Source organism: Furipterus horrens, unplaced genomic scaffold, assembly GCF_987537825.1.
Source record: "Furipterus horrens unplaced genomic scaffold, mFurHor1.1.pri manual_scaffold_3, whole genome shotgun sequence".
Taxonomy (NCBI): domain Eukaryota; kingdom Metazoa; phylum Chordata; class Mammalia; order Chiroptera; family Furipteridae; genus Furipterus; species Furipterus horrens.
The window spans coordinates 171,354,178-171,382,022 of record NW_028327173.1 but is presented as its reverse complement, the minus strand read 5'-3'; the positions used below and the strand labels follow the sequence as shown (position 1 = coordinate 171,382,022).

The following is a 27,845-nucleotide window of genomic DNA, read 5'->3' as shown; positions in this document are numbered from 1 at the left end:
TGTTCTGGTGTAATGTGCAGACACTTTTTTTTCAGTAATGAATGACCAATTAGTTTTAAGTAAAAAGGGGAGAAAAATGAAGGACTTATATTGCCATGATACTGACATCACTCTCTCTTTTTGCTATAGGGATTTAAGTTACATATAGTATCAAGAATGAAACTTTGATACCTGGGAATTTATGAACACTGTTTTTGGAACCCTGGCAAGTCAACTGAACTAAGGAAAAAAAGGGGAGAAGACTCCAGATCAAACACTGTTTATTAAGGATTGTTCATAGGCCATGGCATACCAGCAGGTTATACATGTGAGATGGGATAAGATTCCTGATTCTTGGCAGGGGAACACCCCGTTTTTCAAAGCAGTTTCTTTGTGCACTAAAACAAGTAGTCCCAGTTTGAGAAACCTCTAGTGCTTTCTTTTAATTCATTCCACTTGTTAATTTATCGCACAAATGAGTGCCAGCTAAATGCAGGGCACAATGCTAGGTGCTGGAAATATATTATGACTATCACACAACTGTGTATTTCTTAGTGCTTTTTATTCCTTTTGGCATATCTAAGTATCAGAAAGCGAATATATACATACAAAATTCAAAATAACTTCCTAAAATGGTTTTAGTATTGGCCAGTCATTGACGTCTTTATTTTGAAAGTTTGAATTGTCAAATATGTAAAGTGCATTTTGCAGCTAACCAGTAGCAGCATTTGTTTTGATTATAAACCTTAAGAAATATTCACGCAAGAGCTGGAAAAGTCACTATAAAAAATAAAACGTGATCTAGATATATTCTGCCTTAATCACCCAAGACAAACACTTACATGAATTAGTTTAAGTGTACAAGAAATATACAAAAAATAGCATTATTAAAAACATATGGCAACGAGAAAAGGGGGTCTTTCTCTGCTATTAATATTAAATATGGCAAGGCATATAATATGAAAAGTTTGCTGAATCCTAGATGTCTTTGGAACCATAGGGGAATCTTTGATCTAGGCCAGTGTATGATGTATCTGAGGTCTGTGGTAGTTAACAAAGCTGGACTTCTACATGATGACTCAGAAGACTCCTGGCATGGTTTTGGAGAAATCGCCAACACAATGAAAATGTTCTTTCGTTACAGAGATTGTCAGTTCATGGTTTCTTGCGCCTAAAACGCAAAAGCCAGCATTTAGTGTTGAATTTTGTGATCAAGGACACATTCAGAGCAATTTACTCTCTAGGAGGGCTGTAAGAGAATTCCTGGTTTTATCAGGGGAAAAGTTCAAGTCCTTCTGAGAAAGCAAATAACTTACAAAGTATGCTTATCTAGTATTAAATTTAAGAAACCAGACTTCCCATCTTTATCCCATTGCAACAATTTTACAAGTCGCCTAAGGAATACATGTGTTAAAAATGGACATATGGACTTATATAAGTAGATATTTGAAAACAAGGAGTTTTACTAGTATGGAAAAAGGATGGGCCAAATTCTTGGGTACGTGTATAATATAAGAGGGAAAAGTATGATTCCTTTCCCAACCATAAATCCCGGCATTCTATTACTTTGGTGAATACTCAATTGCTATAAGTAAAACCAAGTGGCAAGTTAAGAAAGAATGAATTACAGGAAGAGGTGCCATCCCTGACTAAAGCCTTTGGCTTCCCCTCCTTATAGGTAGTCTCAGTTCAGTCTCTGAAAGCTTTGAGCATCAGCAAAATATGAACAAGAGTGAACCAATATTCCATCACCTCCTGTTCTTGCAGTTCCCCTTCTGAGGCCCTCAGCCCTACTGCTGCCTATTGCAGTCTGCCAGTAGGGACCAGATAGTCCAAGGGGTAAACAAAAACCACTATGTCCTCTTAAAACAAAGTGTATAATAAGGAGGAAGGGTGGTGGTTGAAATACTAGAGGAGAGCCCCCATTACCCAGTACTCACTTGGGTTGTGCATGATGCTGATATCCAGGTCCCAGCTGAGACCCTGCTCTCATCTCTACAGCCACAGAGCACTGAAAGGAAAATTACATAAGAGGAAAAGGTCAGTCCCTCTCAGCAGTCTATAAGATACAATTCTGTTTAGATAGGTTCCACCAAGGTGAAATCCAACAATGCTTTCTACTTCAGCACAGGCACCTGTTAAAATATTGGTCAGATACTTGCAGTTTATTTGACAAAGGCCACAAAGACTGATCTGGAATGGGCTTAAATGATTATCCAGGTAAATTTCCTCATTTTAAGATAAGGAAAAGGAGTTCCTGAGAAAGTTGGTGGCCAGAGGTTGGTCCCCTAGATCCCACCTTCCTATGCTCTTCCATAAGAGCCTCTCATTAGGAGTAACAGTTCCACAGGAAAGTTCTGCTTCTGACAGATTCCCATCAATTTGATGTGAATTTCTGTTATTCTAAGGCAGTGATTTTCAACCTTTTCCATCTCATGGCACATATAAACTAATTACATATTCTGCAGCACACCAATATATATATTTTTTGACAATCTGACACACAAAAAGGGTTTAATTTTGATTTACCAAAAAAAAAAAAAAAAAAAAAAAAAAGTAATTTAATTACCTATCCTTTTTGCTCCAAAGCTACTTTTTAAAAAATCAGGTGCCCATACTTGTATATAAGGATTTCTGGTACCAAGAATTAACCAATCAGATGCAACTTTATTATGTGATGTAGCCAGTAAGATGCAACTCCATTTTATGGCATATATATTTATGGTCCCAGATAGGACATTCATACCGACAGCTATTGTTGTGTTGGCTGTTGTCATTCTTTGACAATCTAAGGGAAAAGATATCAGTGCCCCTGACTAAGTAGTCAGGTATCTCCTGTTTTAAAAATTCTTGTGGTACACTAGTTGAAAATTGCTGTTCTAGGGTGATGCTCTGATTTGATTCGTGGGCCTTCAGCCCTATTTGTCTAAACCGAAAAGAAGGCCTTTGAACCAAAGACCTGAAGAAATACAAATACCTTCACAGGTTTGCTAGGGAAGTCCTACAGGCTGCAGTGGCAGTTGAGATCAGACCTCAGCTACATCAAAGAGCATGAAAAGCAACAGCTACGGGGCTTAAAATATGAACCCTTAATTTTATTAATCAGACAAGTATTTAACTTTTACCCCTACCCTTGTTTCTACATCGGTCCATTCAGACTCTGCACCATCTGGCTGGGCAGGTGCTGCTGTGGAAGATCTTCGTTTCCGACTATGGAAAAAGGGGAAACACGATGCAACAATTATTTTTGCATCTAACAACAGAAAACCTATTTGAAATAGAGAAATACCACTACACTTCTTCAGAGAATAGATGATGCACTTAAAAACTATTTTGTTCCTTGAAAATGATCAGCTAAGAAAGAGATACACTTGATGATCACTCACCTAGTTGGTGATTCTTGTTTCAAAGTCTCAATATCAGTAAACTGAACAGATTGTCCACCACCCCTTGTTTTATAAACATCACCCTAGAGTCAAGAGAAAAGATCACTGTTACACTTTGATAACATTCAAATGATAAATGTACATATATATTTCAAACTGAATTTAAAACTACTGTTTTATGGAAACTCCCATCCACAAAACTAGATAGTACTTGGGACTACTGAGTCTATACTATTAAAATACTTTAGAAATCTGGGTATTTATCTCTCACTAAATAAAAGAAGTTCAATACAATATAATCAGTAACATTATTTACTGCAGAAAATTATATTCCTTTTCATTCAACTTATTTGATAGGTCAAATTTTAATGTGGACTTATCTTGAACTGACAGAAAGCAAAGGTAGTTCTTTGTTTTAGGTTTGCTTTTTAAACAGGAGTTAAAACTAAATATACACTAACTAAAAGTACATAATAAATTTGAAATTTCTCTAACCAACCTAAGAATCTAAGCTTCATTCAACAGAAAGCAAATTTAGTTCCAGTTGAACAGATTCACACTTTCAGCAGTAACTTTAGTTTTCTAACAAAGATATTATATCAAATACCCCTTTGTGTTCCAGTGGACACTGCCTGTGTCATGGTTTTTAGTTGACTTTTTGTATATATTTTTTCTGCCTGTGTAAATTTGTTTTTACCTTAATTAGTTTAGTTTCAATCTCCCCATCGGAGGCTAGTTCCTGGTGGGTCAGCATGTACTTCTCACACTTAGCTAGTGCCTTTTCATTTGGAACAGATACTGTGATGGCATGAGGGACATGTGGCTGCATGACTGTTTCAGTTTGCACGTTAGAGGCAGGCTTATGATCTACCCATCTGTCTCCTGCAGAGCGTGACCGTCTATGTCGGAGACGAAGTGGTGGTGCGTTCTGATCAAGTTGAAAGGAATCAAGAAACAAGCATAACCCAGAATTAATTTAAGGGTATTAGAAGTGCAGCAGGTTTGGCTACATTAGTTGGTGACAATATCAAAACAAATGCACGAATCTTTTCAAAACCTAAATATGTTATTCAAATGATTTAAATGTCCTCTTTGATTTTAAACACAAAACCAACAAACATCTTTTAACACCAGCTTGTATATTATATATTCTACCAGGGAGTGTCCGTTTCAACAAAGAATGGAAGGAAAATTTCTGGTAATGTTGCTAGTCTTTCCTACATAGGTGGTATTTAAGATAAATCATTCATTTTGAATTCTCGATCAAAAACCAATATTTGTGCCTGCAATTGTGAGGTAATCTATTAGGCCCACAACTATGTTAAAAGCTTCAATAATCAATAAAAGCCTAAACATCTCATAGGCCTCTAAACAAAAGAGAAAACACTCCTTATACAAAGACAAAAAAATAAAAGCTGATTGGGCGGTAGAGTACAAAATGCTAAAGAACATAAGGGAATTAAGCACACTATGTATAAAATGATTAAAAGAATATAAATACTTCTGAGTACTTTCTGAAATTTTAAAATTTCTAAACTTCATTAAAAATTTAAATACAACAATGGCTATAACATACCAACTACTTTTCTGAAACATTTCATAAATGATTCCAAGAACCAGATAAAGAATATAGTATCAAATCAGTCTCTATCATACAATAAAAAACTAGTTGCTTCTAGTCAAATGTCATTCAACACTCAACCTAAGTAAGACTACATCACACATAAGAGATAGTAGTTGGAAGCAATGAGTTATCTCTGGCATTTTGCAAACATGTTTATTTGTAAAAGTGGAAGCAAATGAAACAGTTTGCCACAGGCCAAATCCTTCAAAACTTGTCAAGTATGAAGATCCCAATTTCCAAATGCATATCTGGAGAACTAAAGTATTTTCTCTATATAATTAGAAAAAACAAATGAAGCACCAATGACAAATCACAACAGTATAAAACATGTGCAATATTGCCCTGACTGGTTGGGCATCATCCTGCAAAGTGAAAGGTTGCTGGTTCGATTCCCAGTCAGGGCACATGCCTGGGTTGCGGGTTCCATCCCTGGTCAGTCAGGGGCATACGAGAAGGAACCGATTGATGTTTCTCCCCCCCCTCCCTTTCCCTGGCTCTAAAAAAATAAATGAAATCTTAAAAACAAAAACAAGCATGGACAATATAATTTGGCCCTAAGGATGCCCAAGCCTTTCAGCAAGCAGGAAACTTTCCATTGTTAAAATGGCTTAGTGTTGAAAAGGACAGTCTGGTTCTCAGTCTACCATTTAGCAAAAGTGAGTTTTCTTGAAAACATTTAGCAACAAATACCTTCTGAAATCAGCTTTGGAAAATGACAGACCTTACAATCTACTACAATTTATGAAATTTATACTTAAAATTCTGAAGTATAATTTCAGTCCACTGAACATAATTTTTGATCAGCAAACCTACATGCACAGAATACTAGCCTAAACTTTTCTGCTGCACTTCTTAAGAGATTTTGATTTCAAGAGAAAAGTTCAAGGATCTCTAGTAAATCCTCTTATATATCTCCTAGCCAAATTAAGTATTAAATTAATGTTGACCAGGCATAAGCAAGCCTTGAATAGTTTTGTCTATAAGCTTTCATGAAATAAAGGGATTTACAAGAGTTGATCAGAAAGACCAGTCACCTTAATTTGCTCCCTAAAAAAGGTTTAAAGCAGTACCTGCAAAGTGTATAACTTAAGTGACTAAAATCTCTGTTGCCTTGGTAAATACCTGGAATTCATGACCATTCCTTATTAATTAGGAATGCAAGCCAACTGAATGAAAATTTTCTGTACCCTTAATTATACAAGAAAATCTAAAGCAAATAGTTACTATAAGATTAATTTGTTTAGAAGAAAAATTTTTTAAAAGCTATGTATTAAGATTTTACTAAATGTAAGTTCATAATAGTAACTTGGTTCATTTATTCAGATTCAGGTGGAAAATTTACCTTAATCTTTAGGAAGAAAATATAAATGTGAATTTGTTTAAACACCCTTAAATAAGGCAGAACCCTTGTAAATTGAAATAAAGGTCTTGAAATTAAAAGCAATTTATTAGTCATGCAAACCTTCAGTAGTCACAAAACAATTGGCACGAACTCTTCAAAAATAGTCAATGACATGAAAATTCAAAAAGGGGAAAGTATTTTATATTAAAAGAGATTAAAGAGACAATAATCACATGCAGTGCATTCACTGTGATAGGATCATGGAATGAAAAAAAGAAGAGCTGTTACTGGGACAACTGGGGAAATGTAAACATGAATTGTGTGTTAGAAGATATTTATTCAGAGCTATGTTAACTTTCTTAGGTATGATAAAGATTGTGGTTATATAGGACGATGTCCTTATTCTTAGGGATGCAGTGTCATGAAGTCTGACTTAGTTTCAAAAATTCAGGGAGACCTGGCTGGTGTGCCTCAGTGGAGTGCCGGCCTGCGAACCAAAGGGTCGCCGGTTTGATTCCCAGTCCGGGCATATGCCTGGATTGTGGGCCAGGTTCCCAGTTTGGGGGCGTGTGAGAGGCAACCACACATTGATGTTTCTCCCTCTCTCTAAAAAATAAATAAAATCTTAAAAAAAAAAAGTTCAGGGAAAAAACGTTTACATCATCTATATAAGTAATGATAAATCTAGGTAATGGGGAAAAGACGACACTATATCATTGTTTCAAGTTTTGTGTTTGAAATTTTTCAAAAGTTGGGAAAACAGTTTTAAAAGTAAAAACAGCAAAAAAAAATTCTAATTTTAGGGAAAAAAACAGAAGAAAAATTGGAAATGTGCTCTAAGACACTCATCACATGCTCATTAGCTTATGCAACTAAAAAACACAGATTACGCCGAACCAAGGCATATTTCTACCGCCAGCTTTAGAGCTATGCCTCATTTTGGGGTGACTTGATTTTTCAAATTAACATAAAAATTAGACCTTATTTACATTGAAGCTTAAATATCTTTTTGTCGAACTTTCTGAACCAAGTTACAAAAACACAGGAGTAAAATCCATTGCTATAATGCTTTAAAATAATACTGGCACTAACCCTGCAGCATTGATCCTCTTCTATTTCTATCTCATTTCTGAATGTAGGAACCACCTCCCTGCCTTCAGTCCAGTACATCCCTCGCCTTCTGTCTGACACGATACAAGTTTTACTTTGTCCTGGCTCCTGCTGCCTACGCCTTGCAATGGATGTGACATTGAGAGGTGTGTTGTACGGAGGAATTTTCTGCTCCCACTCCGAAACGCAGGAAGCTACAGAAATGCTGCTGCAAGAGTTAGAGCGCCTATGTGGCTGTGGCTGACTCATGAGTTGCTGGCCGTTGGAAATCTGAGCAATATAGTTACCAGAAAGCTAAAAAAATTGAAAAGAAATTAATGAGCAAGACAGAAAAACTGAGAGAAACAATTTACTTTTCTACATTTAACACATGAAAATAACATTATAATTATTTGTACTAAATTACTACATTTTTATACTAAATTTATATTTTTACTAAATTAAAAAATTAAATAGAAATTTGAGAAATATAATAGAAAACAAAAAAAATTGTCATAGAAATAGTCACCTAATCAGAATAAATTTTATCACGTTCTAAATGACTATACAACTACAAATAACTTACAGGTACTGGCGATGGAGAAACAGATCTTGGAGTAGCTTTTTCTCGATCCCGCTCCCTAGAGGGTCTCTCTGGCTTTTCAGTTTTTGGTTCAGTAACAATAGCTTTCAGTTGTTTCAGTTTTTCATCTTTCACCCAGAGTTTATTTTGCATCTCCAATTGTTTAGCTGCCACTCGACGTTCCTACAGATTATCAACGGCAATATACATTCTAATTCAATTGCACCAAACAAGTACACCCGATTATTGAAACACTATTTCCTAAAAATGATAGTTCTCCAATTCTTCCTGAGATAACTATACTTCATAACACTAATGAATTTCAAGGTCAGAGAAAGAAATGAACTGAACTCAACTGGCAATTCTTGTCACCACCACCAGAAGTCATTCAAAATACTACAATTTGAAATACATCACCTGTCTCTGCGATAAGCACTACAGGCATGACACTCACGCATTCTTTCTCCCACTTCATTGTTGTTTCTGTCACCATGCCTTGCAACCTGGCTTCTAGTCTGCGTTTGTCAGAAAACTGTCGCTGAAGTTTCTGATTCTGGGCTTCAAGTTCCTGTTGTAGATTGCGCTTATCTTCTTCATAGATAGTAGTTGTCTTCTCTAAAATTCCAATCTGGAAGGCAGGCCGTTATGTTCAATATTTGGTATGTAAATATTTCATATAGCTGTAAAATAATCTCTTTCATAATTTATGTAAGTATAGTTGTGGAAAGAAAAAATCATGGAGAAAATATTTTCCTCTAAAATTTCATCTGAATTCCTACCTTCATTTCCTGGAAATGAGAACTTTTAAACAAGTACCTCACTGAAAGACTAAGTTACAAATGACTTAATGTAAAAATTACTTTCCCTTAAAATTCAGGCCTAAATTTTTATTTTTAAGATTATTTTGGAAATAGAGAACACTGTATTGGTTGAAACTAGTTTCTTCTAGAATGAGCATCCCCCCCCCCCCCATAAGCCTCTGTAAATGAAGGAATAAACATGTATTATCCAATAATAAGTTAAAAAACCAAGCTATAACCAAAGTTAACCGCTAGAAAGCTCATTTGTTTGGACCAGAAAACATTCCCTTCAACTCCTAACATCTAACTTTTATAAAAGGGCTAAGTCAGAGAACAGTAGTAAATAGCAGTGATAATAACGCCAAAACCAACCTTATATTCTAAAGTTTTGTTTTTTTTCTCCAGTTGTTCTATTTCCAATTTCTGTCCTGAGATCACCTTTTCTTTTTCATTTAGTTTTCCTTGAATGTAGTTTTCTTTATTTAAAATACCACTGTCAAATTCTTGCAACATAGCTTTAAAAGTAATAGCTGAAACAAAAGCATGCAGGTTTTTATTCACCCCCCATTCCAAAATAGCCAATGCAATCAACTTTTATTAGCCAATACTATAGTCTTCCACTTTGCACTATGGCATTCCCTTTCCAGCCCTTAGGAGTAAATAATTTGCTTTGAACAAATGCAAAAACAGAAATAACAGTAGATTCATTTTAGGAACAGTTAAATCCAAGTTGACTCCCTAGTGCACCACTTACTAGATGTGTGACTTGGGCAAGGTAGTTTTCCCAAGCACACTTCCTCATTTCAAAACAGGAATTTAAATACCATTTATCTCACACCTTTTGTTGTGAAGATTAAAATGAATTGACAACGATGCTAAAAACAGCAGATACATTCACGGAGCACTAATTATGTACCAGGCTCTTCACTCTTTTACATGATTTTCATACCTTATCTCACAACACCCTCTGAGGTAGGAACAATTACAATCTCCATTTTGCTGTCAGGGAAACTAAGAAATTGAGGATTAAATAATTTGCCAAAAGGAACTGTTATTAAGATGTAATATATGTTAAGTGCCTTTAAAATAAGTAAATAGTAGGAACTAATAACTAGCCGTTATTCCTTTGTGTACATCTCTGTTAAAAAAAATAAAAAGAGCTGTGGGAAAAGTTCCTGTCAGACTAAACAAATGCCTTGAGCAATAAAAGTGCAGACCAAAGAACCCTTCCTTAAGGACCCATTCCACCACAGAACTCAGATTCATTGCAAATTTCTGGAGTTGAAATGATTGCAAACAGATTTTTGCCCTTACATTGTTTGTTAAACTCATCAATCATCATTTGTCGAAGCTGATGGCGTTTCTCTAATGCTTCAATAAGCCTAGGGAGAGTCTGCTCATCATTGATGTCCAAAATTTCGCAGGACGGCAAAGGTGGGAAACTTTGTAAAACCACTTCTGTAACCAGCAGTTCTGTATTGAAGTATAAAAAATTATGAAAGTTACATAGGAGAGGAAGAGCTTATTTAAACAAGTTTAACACTGTGATGACAGCCCCAGTTCAACTATGCATGTATTATCTTGAGCTGTCATAATCACACTTTAAAAATTAGCTGTGCCCTGACGGTGTGGCCCAGTTGGTTGGGTGTTATTCCACAAAGCGAAAGGTCGCCAGTTCCATTCCCAGTCAGGGCACCTGCCTGGGTTGTGGGTTTGGTCCCTGGTTGGGGTCTGTATGAGAGGCAACCCATTGATGTTTCTCTCCTTCTCTTTCTCCCTCCCTTCCCTCTCTAAAAATAAATAAATAAAATCTTTTTAAAAATCAGCTGTGAAAAAAAGGGAAAAGTTAAGAAATTGAGTTATCATATGTAACCAAAGAAATATCATTTATACATTGGTTCGGATATCTTTCTGCACTTGGTTCTTGAGGGAAAGGGAAGTAAACAGTTCTCTTATGTGAAACAGATTGAAAGAGAGAGACACAGACAAATCAGTGGGCAAAGGATCTAACCCCAAACCATACCGTCTCCAATGGGACCTGCCCGGACGTGGTTCCGGTATCGCCGTCCAGGAGTTAAACCACATATCGCCTTGTCTACTGGTCTTGCTACTTCAACTTCTTGGGTCACTTCTGCAAACCTCATGACTTGCTAAGAAACAAAACAAATATATCCAAGTCCTTCCTCACAAATTACTAAATGAAACTATATTAAAAGGCCATCAGCATCAGCTCATTTCTGTAACTGATAGTGCTGCAACAATTTTAAAAATATTCAAAATGTCATTCTTCATATCCACATAGTTTTCTCTGCAGAAATTTTGAGACTATATAAAATAAATACATTACAATTACCAAGCTTTCTTCATAATCTTCAGCCTTTGGATTCACACACACAATCATGCGTACTTTTCCTTCCCCATCAAAGTAGTTCTTGAACAGATGGGTTAATTTTGAATCTCGATATGGAACCATCTAGAAATACATTCAAATCCAAATAAATACCTAAGGCAAAAAAAAGGCACACAAATAAAACTGTACAAATGAAAGACTGCTGCTTACCTTGTTAGTTCCATACATTTGGTTCTCTCTCAGGACTTCCATACAAGTTCTTAGCGTCATTAGTGACTGGTTAATGTTACCTGACACAAAAAAGTACAAGGAAGACATGTGAAAGCAAGAGTAGGAAGAGTGTGGTCCATTTGATGATAAAATCCCTAGTGCACCGAACTATTCAACTGAAATTACAGATTTTAGTGGCTCAATTTAAAAAGCTGTCTATGCATGGTCTGGCAGCATTTCCAAAGTATTTTAACAACAATGTGTTAGGAGAGGTTAAATACATCCTTCCGGAATTCTATCCAAGGACTCTCCACTGAATGCAACATTACACTTCATGACACATTGTTTCTTCCAATCTTACATTCTGTGGGAGAGTATATTAGATGTAAATGTTTAATATCCTCATGTAAAATACTGTCTCTAAAGTATGATCATTTCAGGCTACAGCTGGCTCCATCAACACTGAAATCTCTCCTGCACCCAGAGGCTCCTGTTTCTAACAGTCAGTGTCTTAGGATCCAGCTAACTTGTCCCCTCTACATCTAAACAAGTATTTCTTAGGTGGCATACTTGCTACTTTTCACCACTCATTTGGGTTTCTTGTTTCACCAAGGCAAGTATGAAAGATTAACCCAGCTTCCAATAGTGCAGGAGATCTCACCTGCATAGACCCCAAAAATATGGAACAACAAACTAATGTCTCTCTCTCTCAAAAGAAAAAAAAATAACAATAAAATAAAAGAAAAATCAAGCCCGTGTATAGCAGATACTGTGAAACACAATAGCCCCTTAATAACTGGTAGCCACCATTACTCCCTCAATATAAAAGGCAGATATTTTAATGATAGACAAGGGCCTTCATGACCTTGCCCTGCTCCCTGCCTCTTTGCCACAGTTTACCACCCACACCCCCCACTTCAGCTGCCTTGACCCAGCCATGTTCTCTCAGGACGGGTCTATTTACAAGTGGCTGCCAGGGATGATACCTTTAATCTGACCCTTCTTCATGGACCTCATTCCTCATTTAAGTGTCAATTCCATGAATTCTTCCTCCAACCCCCCTTCCCCGCTCCCCTCAGGTTGGATGAGGCAGCTCTACTCTGTACTCCCACGGCACCTTGAGCTCATGCCCATCATCTGCTACTGAAACAGTCTCGTTATCTGCCTCTCTTGTGTACTAGGCTGGGCTCTCTAGGGCAGGGCTTCATCCTTTATATCTGTGTTAATTCCTGGCACACTATAGGTACTCCATAAATGTTATTAACATAAGACAACTTGAACAGCTACAGAAAATGAAAGATTTAAAAAACAAATCACAGATTTCCTTTCAATCAACTTTTGTGTTCAAAGACCTTTTTCCTACCTCCAGAAGCCAATTTTTACTAAAATGAATGCTGGAATAATTGTTAAATAACTTCATTTTAAGGACCCAGTATTGACAATGCCAGCAATAGATATATCAGACCCTTTCAATATGAATATAATTTGTTTTATTTTTCCATGCTCTTAAAGAAATTAGTGCATTGTAATAAATATCAAACCAGCATAACTAAAGAAACAGCACTAACCATTAAACTTAGCCTGTACATTATGAAATTGAAGATAATTATGCTTAAACCTTCTATCAGTAAGCAGATGATAAAATGGCACTGCAAGCTATTAAAAGCTATAGCTATAGATAAGTACTATGCCTTACTCACCAGCCTCACGTAGTCTGTTCCCCTCCGCTTTTGTCCTGTTGGTTCTTTCACTTCCAGCAAGATCTACCAGGGACAACTGGCTGATAGTGATTTGTTCTTTTTCCTGAAGGGAAGTTCATAATGCCAATAACATCATATGAGTTATAACTAGTTTATAATATTCTTTAAATTCAAATTAACAAATTATTGTATTATAGATCTAATATTTGCACAATACACAATGTACTGGTAGGGGCAAAGGATACACGTTTTGGGGGGAAAGTTTTCTAAAAGTATATGATAAACATACTCGTGACATTAACGATTACTTGCCCATTGTCTGGCTGCCTACATTATGCTGTAAGTTCTACGGAGTGCAGAGACTCTGCCTTCTAATGACTTTATCTCCAGCACCTTTCACAGTGCCTAGAGCTCAGCAGGAGCTCCATAAATATCTGCTAAATTGTGAGTCTAGAACAAGGCTATCCTAAAATTTTCTATAATCAAATATTTAGTAATTTTGTAATCTAATCATTTCATAATATGCTAATAATTTTTGTAAGAAATGAAAGTCAAGAGGTATACAGATGATATTGTAATGTTAAATGTAATTCAAAGGAAATCAAGCCTATATGGAAGCTTGACTTATAAGCATTTTCCCTTTCCTTCCTTCCCTCTTTTTTAAACCAAGCTCTTCACATGATTAACTTTTCACCAGTCTGTTCTGGCATGCTTCTAATGCTATCAGAATCACCTGGATCAATGATAGCCAGTGTGCATACTCTGTAGTGTTTCCCACACACTGTGCCCAATATTAATGCCACTATAGTGATGACACCAGTCTTGGCCGACATGGCCTAGTACTCTATTTCGGTTTGCCCAGGGCTGGCCAGTTGTTGGCGAGGATGACCAGTTTCGCTTTGCCTTATCTGATCATCTTCAGAGTCTATTTGCACCCCAGCATGTGCTCTTCATTTCCCATAACAAGTTGGAGCCTAGAGTTGACTGACTGAAGCAATGTTTTTGTCTTCTTTGCGGCCACCATCTTCCTGCCTCAGGTGCAGCACGGCCCCCAACCAAGAGCAGCCACCAAGATGGCCGGCGAGTGAGAAAGGGACTTACAAACATTTTCTAGCTAACATTTCTCAAGTGCTGACTATACGCCAAACATGGGACTAAGAACTTTCCATGTACTACCTCCTTTAATCCTCGCAGTATTATGAGTTTATTACATTAGGTTAGACAGCTAGTACATTGTTAGGTATCAGAATTCGAACCCTGGTGGTCTTCAGTACCACGCTGTACCATCTCCTTCTGCCATCCGGAAACCTTCGTGATACCACAGTTTCATAATACATTTTGAATGGAGTTATACTTTAATAGTTTAAAGTTATTAAATCATTTATATTTGGGCTCAAATGTGGTTCTAATTGATGTCAGTCTTGTAACCTGACAGGCCCAGCAATAAACAGTGATCAACAGATTGGGGGGCACGACTGGCCTATCAGCCAAGAGAACAATTCAGAATTGGCCATTTCCTCCTAAACTATACTTACCCTGGCAAGTTAATTGCTGACATTTTAAAACCATTAACTGAATTTCCACATTCAAAAATGAGCGTTCAGAGATAAAACAACGAATTACACATTTTTCTTACTTTATCTCCTCTATTAAAGAGATTTATGATTTGTAAACCTTTTTCACAGCAAAAGTCCTGGTTCTAACATTCAATAGCCAGTTTCCCAGAACTACATGTCTAATGGAACAATTAAAGCCACCATCTACATATACTATTAATTCTAGAGCAGTGATTTTCAACCTTTTTCATCTCATGGCACACAAAGTAAATACTAAAATTCTGTGGCACACCAAAAATATATATATATTTTTCCAATCTGACCAAAAAAAAAAAAAAAAAAGTATAATTTTGACTCATTCACACTGGGTGGCTAATGTGTTGGCTGTTATTTTTTACTTGACAATCTAAGGGAAAAGAGGTCAGTGCCCTTGACTAGTCAGGTGCTGCATCTTTTAAAAATTCTTGTGGCACACCAGTTGAAAATTGGTCTTCTACAGAAATATTCATTGCAATGAAACCTCCCTGATTTATTTTTTTAAAAGAGTTTATTTATTTATTTTTATAGAGAGAGGGGAAGGGAGCAAGAGAGGAGGAGAAACCTCAATGTGTGAGAGAACATGTTATTCGGCTGCCTCCTGCACACCCCCAACTGGGGACCTGGCCCAAAACCCAGGCATGTGTCCTGACTGGGAATTGAACTGGCAATCCTTCAGTTCACAGGCCGGTGCTCAATCCACTGAGCCACACCATCCAGGGTGAAATCTCCCTGATTTAATTCTAATTCCAAAAATTAAGGATTCAGTTAGAAAAATAAAAGCTCCACACATTACAACTTACCTGTAAGACGTTGTCTCCATCTGCATCCAGTGGGGCTTGAACTAATTTAATGTTGAACACACTATGGGAACGGCTGGACTCACGATTCAAATGTGTGTTAGCAATACGTCTCTTTTTCTGGCCTATAGTAACAGAAAGAAAAAAAAAAAAAAAATCATTGCTCAAACCTGAACTCAGCCATTTCATTATATATGCTTTCTACTAAACCAAAAAGTACTACTGGTCAAATATATTTATCATTTCATAGTTTTCTAATTTTAATTCTAACCTCTCCAGAAAACTTCAAAAGCCTCCTCAGTAGATTTCACTTCTACTTCTGTACATCCTGCAACATACATGTTATGATTCTTATCTTCACGAAGTACTTTAGATTGTGGAAGTCTATGGGAAACAAAAAATATATAAGTTTCCTAAATTATGAGTTATTACTATCTCAATTTAAACTAGGACTAAACTGCCAGGCAACATGACATCCACTGTTATAATGACAATAAGCCTAAGCAAGAACCCAGAAAAATATTAAAAACATAATTTGAAGAATATATAGTCAAGATTAGTTACAAAAACCTATTTTCTTTTAAAATGTTTGCTCTAATTTGTTTTAACAAAGCACATAAAACAACACTTACTAAACAAATAGATATCAAGTAGTATTATAGCAACATCATATGCACAAGTTAAGCATTAAAATCTAGCACCTTCCTACATTTAAAGGATACAGTTAGAGATGGTTGTGATCTCAAGGTTGGCAAAGCACAAATTCAGGGAGAGCTGGTATATACCAGGAGTGGCAATGCTTGCACAGTGGCTGGTCAAGTTTTAGTCTGTGTAATAAGATAGGGATGGGAAAGGGTGCTGCTTGTTTGGCCTCAGTCTTAGGAATGGTGGGTATAGAAACCTTTACCAGATACCATCATCCAGTAAATGGCAGATTTTTCAGGAAGCAAGGAAAGGCTCACAGGTAGCAGATAGCCCAGTACCAGCAGAAAACTATCTACATGCAAACATGCCACAGACGCCAAACACTAGTATAACTGCACCCTTCTCCTTAAGAAAAGAGTCAACGCAATCACATACACCAAGTCTGTGCTCCTCACGGGCGTGCTGCAACTGTTCCACCTACCAAAGGAATAAGGGATAAGTTACAAGTTACTGTGTCTGCCACAGCCATTTCACAGTAACACGTTCTGTGCACAGTATGCCAGTCACGATGAGTCGTATCTTAAAAATCCTCCAATGCAGTATTTATTAATTGTATTAAAAAAAAACCAGTAAACATTAATGAGCTCAAAGAAACAGGTTGTATACCACCCACACAAATTAAAGCTGAGCTCAGTGCCAAATAAGCATCTTGTGAGTTCATTCAAGGAGCTACCAGAAAGGTTACAAAGCATACAAGTCATATTTGTCAGTCCTTTTGTGTAACTAAATAAAACTAAGATAACAGGCTCCTTTGAAATTAACCTCATTTAGTACAAACCAAAAACTCCAGCACATGTGCAAACATGAAACTGACTGGTAGACATGAATGACATCACAAACGTTTAGGGACATGGTATGCAGAACTGACATTGAAGCAAATGGGAAAGTAATTAGTCAAAATATTGTTTAATATAAACAAAAGTGGATATACTGACACCCGTTTTCAGTCTAAGGTTTGCTAAAGCCAGCTCTTTCTCCAATGTCAGATTAGACAAATACACAGAAGTTGTATATAAGACACAGGTCCTCAAATTATTTATGTCCCAATAGGCCATAATAAAGAGGGCACTGAAGATAAGCATTGAGCTTAAGAACAAAATTATCAACTCAGAAACAAGATATTAATATCAGACATGAGACTCCAGAGTTAGCTCTGGCACAAATGCGGATTTATTGTGATGCCAGGTAGTAATTGCTCTTCATTCTTAGCAGGGCAAGACTCAAGGAAATCTAGGGAGCAGTTTAACTCTGGTAGAATGACAATATAGATGTAACTTCATATTAATCAATGAGGGAAGGTCTGTGAGTATTCGTTGTACAGACAACAGCTTTAGACTCCATTCTGTAGAGATCACTAAGACAGATGGTTAAAATAGCTATAGCTCACTGTGGTTGGTGTGGCTCAGTGGACTGAGTACCACCAGCCTGCGAACCAAAAGGTCAATGGTTCAATTCCCAGTCAAGGCACATGCCTGGGTTGCGGGCCAGGTCCCCAGCTGGGAGCGTGCACAAGAGGCAACCACACATTGATGTTTCTCTCTTTCTCCCTCCCTTCCCCTCTTTCTAAAAATAAATAAAATCTTAAAAAGAAAACAACAACAACAAAAAAAAAAACAGCTACAATTCTGGCTGGTGTGGCTCAGTGGCCTGAGTGCCAGCCTGCAAAATGAAAGATTGCTGCCGGTTCAATTCCCAGTCAGGGCACATGCCTGGGTTGCGGGCCAGGTTCCCAGTTGGGGGCATGTGAGAGACAACTGACTGATTTCTCTCTCACACAACCATTTTTCTCTTCCTCTCTTTCTCCCTCCTTTTCCCTCTCTCTAAAATTAAATAAATACAATCTTTAAAAATAAATAAATAAAATGGCTATAAACTCTCCAGGGCACATCTATAGGGATACTTCCTTATCCAATTAAGGTCCTTCTTAAAATATAGCTCAGGGACAAGATTTTTCAAAAAATTATGTCACGTCTTTCCTTCTATTGGGTCTCTAATATACCTGCATATCTAGTTAATGATAAAATGACTCATTAAGGACCAACTGTAGGATACACAAGTTATATTTCAATTTTGAAAACAAAAATAACCATTATCCCTATTTATAGCTGAGGAAACTAAGGTGCACCAAGGTCAAGTGACTTCCCCAAGATTAAGCAGCTAAGAAGGGGCTCTCTTTACTACTTACTTAGGCTTTATGGGATCAAATGGCACCTCTTCCAGTAGATCATATATGTAATTATTATATATTTCAATATAAGAGACAAATACGCCATAGACGCTATCTTCATCAACCTCTTCTGCTTTGCAAAATTCTTGTACATTTATCATATCTGCAAACTCTGGATCTACTTGTCGTCTGAAAAAGGGGGAAAAAAGCCAAAAGTCTGATTTTCTACATTGTGAATTAATATCAAAAGTAAATGATCCCAAGAGAAAACAAAAAGATATAAGGAACCCGCCTTACCAGCAGAAATGCACAAAGCAACTTTATTCACGCACAGGCAGCCACCAATACTCCCATGTCCTCCCAGATACACAGCATAGGCTTTTTACACCCTTTCCCACCTAGAGTGGCACCTTCTCTTAAGTAGTAATTCAAAGGCATTGTTCTGATAAGCAGAGAACACCTGAGCAAATAACGTTACTTAAGCACATTCCTCATCTTAGAGCTTACTCAGTCAACTGTCAGACCATCTTCTCCACTTCAGGTTCACCATTCTCTATACCTGAGGAAACCACGGGGACAGGGTTCCCCTTAGGCCAGTGCTGTATACAAATGCAATTACTTACTTGGCAGAGGGGGTCTTTGGATTGGGCATGGCCTCTCTTTTCTGCCGTTCTAATAAGGCATCCACTTCACACTGTACGTCCATGCTATTCCTATCATTAGATTTAAAAACCTGAAGTGGGGCAAAAGTCAGACCATGATTTTGAGAATTTTACTTAAATAGTAAGAAACATATTCGAGAACTAAGAAACATTTATTTAAACATATTTAAGGCTTTAAAATGTATCCAATTCATTCTTCCTTAATACTACTGTATCCACAGATATCTTGGTCCCTATGTCCTCAAGTGAAATAGTTACAACATAGAAGAATTATACTCACATATCTTTTAGCTTGAAATGACCCTATACTGTTAAAGAGCATGTGCAAACAACGAGGAAGCAGCCCTCCTTCCCCTGGAGAACCAGTCATGGTGTGAGTTTTTCCACTTCCTGTCACACCGTATGTAAATAGGAGACCTACAACATAGTAAGTCACATTAGGTTACATCTTAAAAGCCTTCCACTTGCAGTATTTATTCCTTGTATTAAAAAACACTTAAAATTAATCAGCTCAAAAAGTTTAACACCACCCTAACAAACCTGAAGGCCGAACATAAATCAAATATATAAATACCAAAAAGTTTTATCAGAGGAGGAGAAAAAGGAAAATCAACAAAACTCTGAGAATCATACCATTTTTGCCATGAATGAGGTCATCTACCAGGGGATTGGCCACAACATCAAAGAGCTCCTTCTGAGTGGTATGAGTGCCAAATACTTGTTTAAATGAATACTGAGTCTGCGGAGAAGGAAAAAATAAAAAGCACATAAATGGATTCCACTATATCTAGGCTAGAAATACCTGTTTAAACTTATTCAGATGTTTCATTACGAACATTTAATATCTAGATGCACAAAGAAAAAGCACTAATGGTCTTTAAACTTGGAACCCTTAAAAGTCATGACCTACCTAATTATACCAATTATAAATGCTAAATACTTACAGTTATAACTACTGGAGAGAAGTAGAAAAATCTTAAGCCCATTAATCTCTCTAGACTAAGGCTGATTTTGTTTTAATTAAATGACCAAGAAGATCAAAACATATTATGATTCAGTCACACACTTGTGAAAATCCTCATGCATTACCTCATTTTACTACTTCCTATTTTTCCTTATAACGGTGTCATTTTAAAAGGTAAAGCAGCATAAAGCTAAGTAATTTGATATACTATTTTTTTTAACCACCAATGAACTGTAAATATAAACTGAGTTCTTATATAAATTTTAAATAAACTTTAAGAAAGCAATAATACATCAATTATCAAATCTCTTTCAAAATATGATTATTATAAAGTATCAGAATACTGCCAAAAATATTACCAAACTTCTATTTGGGAATTTAGATTGGAGAGTGGGGTATAAATTAGTAAGTTAAAATGTCCTAATTGTCCAGGGCTGCAGTTCTATTATTTCTATTTTTGTTATTTTCTACTTTTATTGGATTGCAGATACTGCAATTGCTTCTGAAGGTTTCCTAAATTTCTTGCAGTTTTTGCTTCATGTATGTCAGTGCTGAGTTATTTGGTACATGAGTATTCATTAGAATTTATTATGGATTTGTCACATGGCTCCCATTTTCCTGTTTTACACCCTTTAAATTGAACCTGCAAAGATATCAACCAATATGACCCTCATGTTTTTAAAATCAGCAATTTTGTCCCCCCAAAGGAGATGTGTATAGATTAGTACTCAAATATAACAACAGGTGAAAGAAAATAACAACAGGTTACACTTAGCACAGACCAAGTCCCAAGCACTATCTTAGCATGGTAGTGAATCACTTCATTCTTACAACCTGATGCAGGTTCTGTTAATTATGTTCATTTTATAACTTGTTAAAGATCACACACCTACTTCAGCTAGGCTAACCCCCACCTTGTGGAAGTTTTTATTTCACTCCTGTGAAACAGCTCTAGAATTCATAAAAAAGAACAAGCAATTGGAGTTGTTTTTGTTTGTTTTTAAATATTTTATTTACTTATTTTAGAGAGAGGGGAAGGGAGAGAGAAAGAGAGGGAGAGAAACATCAACGTGTGGTTGCCTCTCACACACTCCCAACTGGGGACCTGGCCTGCAACCCTTGCATGTTCCCTGACTAGGAATTGAACTGGCGACCCTTTGGTTTGCAGGCCGGTGCTCAATCCACTGAGCCACACCAGCCAGGGCTTGTTTGTTTGTATTTTAATAAAGATTATCATTTGGCCCAGGCTGAGGGTACAAACAGAGCTCCTCATATGTTTATGAGAAGAAAAGACATTTTTATAAACTTCCTATTATGGCATAACATAGCATGAGGTTTTTTTGTACTTGTAAAATTGTTATGAAAACCCTGACCATCTAGGTTGAGGCCAAAGTCCTGCTATTTTAAATGAAATAAAAGTTATTTTTAAGGAAGGAAAGGAGGAAGGAGGGAAGGAAGGAAGCGGGGGAGGGAGGAAGGGAGGAAGGATGGACGGAAGGAAGGAAGGACACAGCTCTGTGCTGACAGGTTAGTCACATGCCCTCCAAGTCCTCATGAACAAAACCCTCCTTTCCAGGTAAAGAAAAGTGAGGTCCAAAGGAGGAACATGCCCTAAGCCCATGGAGCTAATTAGTAACAAAGCCATTTCCAGTCCAACATTTCCATTATTCAATATTAATCTCCACCAAACCTTTTGTACCATTTACACATACTTGAAATTAACTCTAATAAGTAAAATTCAGTAAGTCAGTTTTTAACTATTTTACATCCTCAAAGGCCTACTACTCCATGAAACCTTCTTGGACCATTCATTCATGCTTAATCCATATTTATTGTTTGGTAAATAGGACAGAGAGGGTGCAATACCCCTTGAAGCTTACAGTATACCACGCAAAAAAGGCAATAAACAAGCAGATACATCTATAGATTGTGGTAAGTGCTATCAAGGAAATACATGGAATGCAGATCAGGAGAGGAGGAGGAGGGGGGCTACTTCTGACAGGGTAGTCTGGACAGAGAGAAGAAGAAAATTATGTACAAAGGGGTTCCAATAAGACTATCAGCTGATTTCTCAAAAGAAACTCTACAGGCAAGAAGGGGCTGGCAAGAAATATTCCAAGTAATGAAAAGCAAAAACATACAACCACGATTACTCTATCCAGCGAAACTGTCATTCAGAATAGAAGGGCAGAGAAAGTGCTTCTAGGACAAAGTAAAACTGAAGCACTTCACCAGATCCAAACCACTGTTATATGAAATGTTAAAGGGACTTGTTTAGGAGAAAGAGAATCAAAACTATGAACATTAAAATGAAAACTGTATCACAACAACCAACAACAGAAGATAGGGAATCGAAACTAAGGCAATGAGTGTGCAAAAAGAATTATAGGTAAGGGGAGCATTTTGGGGGGAGGTCAGCGGGGAGGGGAAAGGGGGAAAGGAAGGGAGATGGTACAGGAATTAAGAAACACAGTATGAGGGAGTGGAGTAGACAGGAAGATGCTGAGAAGAATTATATGAACAACCAGTGAGCATGGACTAAGGGCAGGGGACAACTGGAGGGAGGGGATTCAATGGGTGGAGGGGAACAAAGGGAAAAGAAATTGGGACAACTGTAACAGCATAATCAATAAAATATATTTTTAAAAAAAGGAAGTACATGGAAGGCAGATCAGGAGAGAAGGAGGAGGGGGGCTACTTCTGACGGGGTAGTCTGGACACACTCTCTGAAGTTGTGATATTTAAACTGAAACAGGAAGAAGAGCCACCCATGGTAAGAGCCAAGGGAAAAATCTGGCCAAAAGAACAGCCCTGAGGCAGAATTCTGGCTTTTCAGGAATCCAGGATTGGAGGAATACTAAAGTCGAGGTGGCCGGATAGGAGGTAGATTAAGCAGGACTTTTCCTACTTAAAAACAATTCCTTGGAAGGTTTTAAACATAGAAATGGTAAGATCTGATTTATGCTTTAAAAGATCATGATGACTACTCTGTGGAAAGTGGATTAAAGAAGATTTGGAGTGGAAGCAGGCAGTCCAGTTAGGTTTTAACATAGTCTTGTCAAATGCTGCTCAGAATAACGTCAGCAAACCTGTGCCTCTCTGAGAACTGTTTTTTCCAGTCTAGCAGGAGATAATTGCAGAAACCAAGAAGAAATGTTTAGAAACTTTTATAGCCACTTGGCATGGCTGCAAGATCCTAAGATGTGATCAATGGGTTTATCTCACTAAACAGGTAAACGGATTCTCTGCTGTCTGACTTGGTTAGTTCCAAGTGGTAAAGCCGCATAAACGTATCAGTCACAATTCATTAAAAAAAAGCTGTTCCTTCACTAGAGTTTGGGAGCACTGGTCTCCATGATTAATAAGAGGACTCATATGAGGATGGTGGCAGTGGAGATAGAAATGATAGGACAAGTTCAAGCTCTACATTAGAGTAGAAGTGGTAGGGCCTACTGGTGAATAGGACATGAAGGGAACCAGAGAAAGGCAGGAACAAGGTTTCTGGCTTGAGCGAATAACAGGTGGTGGTGCCATTTATTGAGAAGTAAAGAAGGAAGTGATTTAAAGGGGAAAATAATCAAGAGTTCTTTTGGACATGTAAAATTTGAGATGCCTGTGTAACATCCAAGCAGTGGATGTTTAAGTTTAGAGCTAGAGAAAATGTTTAAGCTCGAGGTAAAAATTTCAGAATTATTACCATATAATCAACATTTAAAGCCATGGAAAAGTATAGATAGAGAAGGGAGCCCTGGGTGTAGCCCAACCTAGTAGATAGAGGCTGGGAAAGGAGGAGGAGCCTGCAAAGAGGGGCCAAGAGAGACAGAACATGGAAGGCTGTGGGGGGTGGGAGGGAAAAGAAGTGTTTCAGGAAGGAGGGTGCCCCTGAGAAACAGATTATAATGAGAACAAAGAGGTCTCCATTGAATTAAGCAGCAAAAAGGCCACTGATGGGCTCTTGATGAGCAATTTCACTAGACTACGAGCACAAAAGTGAATGGCAACTTGAAAATAGACACCACAGCCTGAATTAATCCTTTCGTCTGCACTCTCTCAGTCATCTCCTTTAGCATCCCTTTCTGTCTTACCTGTTTGAGGGTCACGTTTACCATCTGTGCCCCCAACTAAGCTGTAAACTCCATAAAGGCAAGGACTGTGTCTCACTTATTTTTAAAAATCTCTTTCCACCCTCCCACTTAGCACATGTTTGTTGAACTGAACTCATTTTGTTCAACATTTTACTAAAAATAAGAACACTTTATAAGAGGTATAGCTATAAGTATACAATGCCTATTAAATGTTATTTGAATCTCTCCACACATGAAATTTTTTGTGTATATAAAACTTCCTGGCACGATCGTTTCTCCTTCCACATTAAACTATTCCTAACATACCCTCTAAGAAGCAATAAATACCCCATACAAGAAATTATCTTCTAAAAAGCAATCTTCTGACTCCAGTATATCCAAGGTATGGTGCTTACGGTGAAGTAGATAAGTCTTTTAAAAAAGTGGAAACACATGAACTTTACTAAATTTAAAAAATGGAAAAGCCATTCAGGAAAGAACATATCAAGTAAAAACAGCTTTGTTTCAATAGGAAATACCTCCTTATAGTCTCCATTTCGGTTGAGTCTATAACCCTCAGGAGTATGAAGCTGAACGGTTGTATTACTGATCACTTCTATGCAACACTCTTGATCAGGAAAGCTCAGTGGGCGCACCCTACAGTATACCTGAAAATACAGTAAAGTGCTTAATGAACAAAGGTTGACTTTTTACCTGACTTTTCATTTAACCTTTCTATTCATTCATTCAATAAACATTTGGTATCTTAGTTTAAGAGATCAATATAAACTTAAGAGCTATGAAAACCAAAACCTGCCACCCAAGATTGTCAAATGCAAATAGGTATTAGATATGAGAAAAGATTTTAAATGCACATAAAATTAAAACATTTTGATAACAAAAGCATAAAATCCACAGCTTCTCTTTACTACTATATTGGCACGAATTTAAATAGTCATACTACTAATTTAAATCTCTTTTTAAAAATCAGTAACATATCACACAATGATAATTATTTGAAAATCTATTAGAATTCTTTGGAATTGGATGTCAGTTAAAACTTGCTAGCTTAATACTTAATAAGTAAGTAGATGCCAAGATCTGAAATGTGGTTTGCTTAATCAATTACAGGGTGGAAAAAAAATTGTTCAGCTGTATGTGCAAAAGCATCTGGTTCCCTCAACTCAGACCAAGTGACACACTCCAGTACCAGGGAAGGGGAGATTTAAAATATCCCAGAGCAAACCAACCTTCTTGTGTTTGCCATTTGCTTTTAAAAGCAAGTTCCCAAGTCTGAAACTAGTGAAGTACATATAATTATGAAGAGCCAATGGATTGAATGAAACTGTTCTATAACAAATTCTTAAACTTAGTCCCCAAAAAGCATGGAGTTTGGGACTCTCCTCATGAAGTGTGCCATCAGTTGGTGTACAAGTCCTAAAGATGGGAGAGGATGCTCATCCAAGCAGAACGTCTACTCCTATCTTAGAGAATATGAAAAATTCTCTGGGATAGTTGAATATTTTTCATTATCTAACTTTTCAAATTATAATTAGTTATAGAAGTATACAGTCGACACACAAAAACTTTATTTTACTGGATTATTGAATCTTACATAGAAAACAAAATTTCAAAGCTAGAACCAGTCTTAAGAAATTCAGTATAGTTCTTTTAACTAAATGTCCTTGGACTCCACTTCCACATCTCCATCCATTCCAAGCATACACATAAGACATAAAAGAAAGAATACACACACAAAGACCTTACCCCGACTGGGTCTTTAAGACTCGTTTGGGATCCTTTTTTCACTGTAGGTTTCCTGGGTGTCTTAGTCCTCCTGGTCATAGATTAAAACAAACAAACAAACATTTCAGTTAAACACTAACACTCAAAACTTCACCTATAATTCATACAGAGACACACTTCCTAAGGTTTATAAATTATTCCTTAGCAATTCCAAAACACTACACTCTAAATAACTAGCATGAATAAGACTAAATTTCATCAGTAGAAGAGTTTTTATGGCCTGCATAATCCAAAAATAATTAAAATTTTGTTTAGGAGACATTTTTGGTATTAAATGTACCTACTTCATATTTAAAATAGCTTGGATATTTTCTTAAGCAGCAATTTTACAGAGGCATTATAAATTTGAAAAATCGACAGATAATTGACCATACTTGTCAGGAAAGACACACGCGCTGCACCAACAGCCATTGCCCAAGGTAGGCTGAAAAGTGATTAACTTCAATGAATTATAAAAACAGATGGAGGAATTCATTCTTTCAAGATTTATGCCTATACTTTCAAGAAACAACTGGTCATTGAATTCTTAAAACCTATCATCCTTTGTCCCAAAACAAAATGTCGTCCCCAAACTGCAATTTCTTGCTCTTTTAAGTAGTGTCAGAGACAACAGGGTCCAAATGGAGTCACCTGTGCTTAGCCTACATCGCCAAACCAAGCTTAATACCTAATTAGTTTTAGTCTCTCCCAGGACTGTGTCTCAGCCACTCAGCATGGATTTTCCAGGTCAGCACTAAAGAGGTAACCGCCCCCCTCCCCATAGACCCTGGTGGTCCCATGCCTGAAACAGTCTGCTTTTTGCTTGTTCCTGCCCCTTTCTGCCTATAAAAGTCTCCCATTTTGTACAGCTCCTCAGGCCTTTCTAGTTGCTAAATGAATGCTGCCCAATTCATGAATTGTTGAATAAAGCCAATACGATTTTTAAAAACTTCCTCAGTAGAATTTTTTATCAGTAGGAACAATAGAAAAAATTATTTTGATTTATTTTACCATTTCCCTGGCATGCCCCAATCCCCAATTTATCTATAGGCTGGATGGATATTTAATACTAAAATTACGTGAAATTATTGGCTTGGACTATAGATTAAAAAATTTTCTCAACATTTTCCCAGATGAAATGGAAGCAAATTAGTGTTTTAAGTGCAAGGTATAATGAAAGGTTTACTTAACCTTACACTTTTTTTTAAATATGAAAGATTTTGACTTTGACTTCTTAAGAAAATAAGTTGCCTTTTGCAAACTAGTAGCTACTAGTTTGATAATGATAATAATAATAAAGTCGACCCTCTTCCTTGCATAATTATTTCTTTACCAGTAGCGGTCAGGGAATTCTGCTGCGCGGAAAAAAAAATCCGCATTAAGTGAGAAATGTGGGCGGGTAAGTCTGCGGTCGAAAAAGACAAAAGTAACCGGCCTACACCACGGCATGGTCTCGGCCTCCAGGCCACTGCGCAGGGGTAAGAAAAGCAGGCAGTGCACACAACTGCCAGGGCTCTCTCCAGGGCATGGGCCCACTAACCAACCCCAACACCAGAGCTCCACACTCGACCCCACCCGCGATACGACCCGGCACAAACTCGGCAAAATGCAGCCAGAGAGCGCGGGCGGCCAGGAGGTTAAGGGGAAACTTAAAGGGTTGGCGGAGGCGGCCCGGAGCCAGGGGCCTAGCAACCTAGCTAACGGGAACCAGCGTGACTGCACTAACCTCTCCCCGTCCCTGACTTGGGGCTGACCTCCCCGGGTGGCGGGAGGCCAGGGCCTGGCGCCCGGAGCCCGGCTCCGGGAGTCAGGGGACGCCCTCTTTGAGTGCCGCGGCCCAGGGTAGACTGTACAGCCCGCGGCTGGGCTCCTCTGCCCCGTACTCACACTGGCTTCATGGCAGCAAGCTCCGCGCTGCCCAAATGTGCACGCAGGATGCCGGGCTGGCCCGGGAAGTCTGGCTTGGACGTCGCGTCGCAAAGAAGCGCGGCGGCTACGGGGCTGCCCTCAGTGGAACCCGGCGGTGCCGCTGCGAGCCCAGGT

The 27,845-nt window shown here is 37.6% G+C and overlaps 1 protein-coding gene across 3 annotated transcripts; it reads right to left on the bottom strand.

Annotated features, from left to right (window-relative positions):
• Positions 1-1,072: 1,072 nt before the first annotated feature.
• On the bottom strand, positions 1,073-27,845 carry KIF23 (kinesin family member 23). Of its 3 annotated transcripts, XM_090270838.1 has the most exons (24): positions 27,690-27,845; positions 25,785-25,854; positions 24,557-24,685; positions 19,623-19,728; positions 19,270-19,406; positions 18,951-19,060; positions 18,346-18,516; positions 16,536-16,577; positions 15,727-15,839; positions 15,459-15,580; positions 13,064-13,166; positions 11,364-11,443; positions 11,157-11,276; positions 10,827-10,953; positions 10,118-10,276; positions 9,176-9,333; positions 8,458-8,631; positions 8,007-8,186; positions 7,424-7,735; positions 4,063-4,293; positions 3,366-3,448; positions 3,111-3,189; positions 1,920-1,990; positions 1,073-1,150 (listed from the first exon to the last, which is right to left on the bottom strand). In XM_090270838.1, the coding sequence occupies exons 1-24, from the start codon at positions 27,698-27,700 to the stop codon at positions 1,135-1,137; spliced, it is 2,904 nt and encodes a 967-aa protein (XP_090126964.1). In that variant the 5' UTR covers positions 27,701-27,845; the 3' UTR covers positions 1,073-1,134. The 3 variants fall into 3 exon arrangements, with proteins under 3 accessions (XP_090126964.1, XP_090126966.1, XP_090126965.1); XM_090270840.1 differs by lacking the exon at positions 7,424-7,735; XM_090270839.1 differs by lacking the exon at positions 16,536-16,577 and having other exon boundaries at positions 27,690-27,844.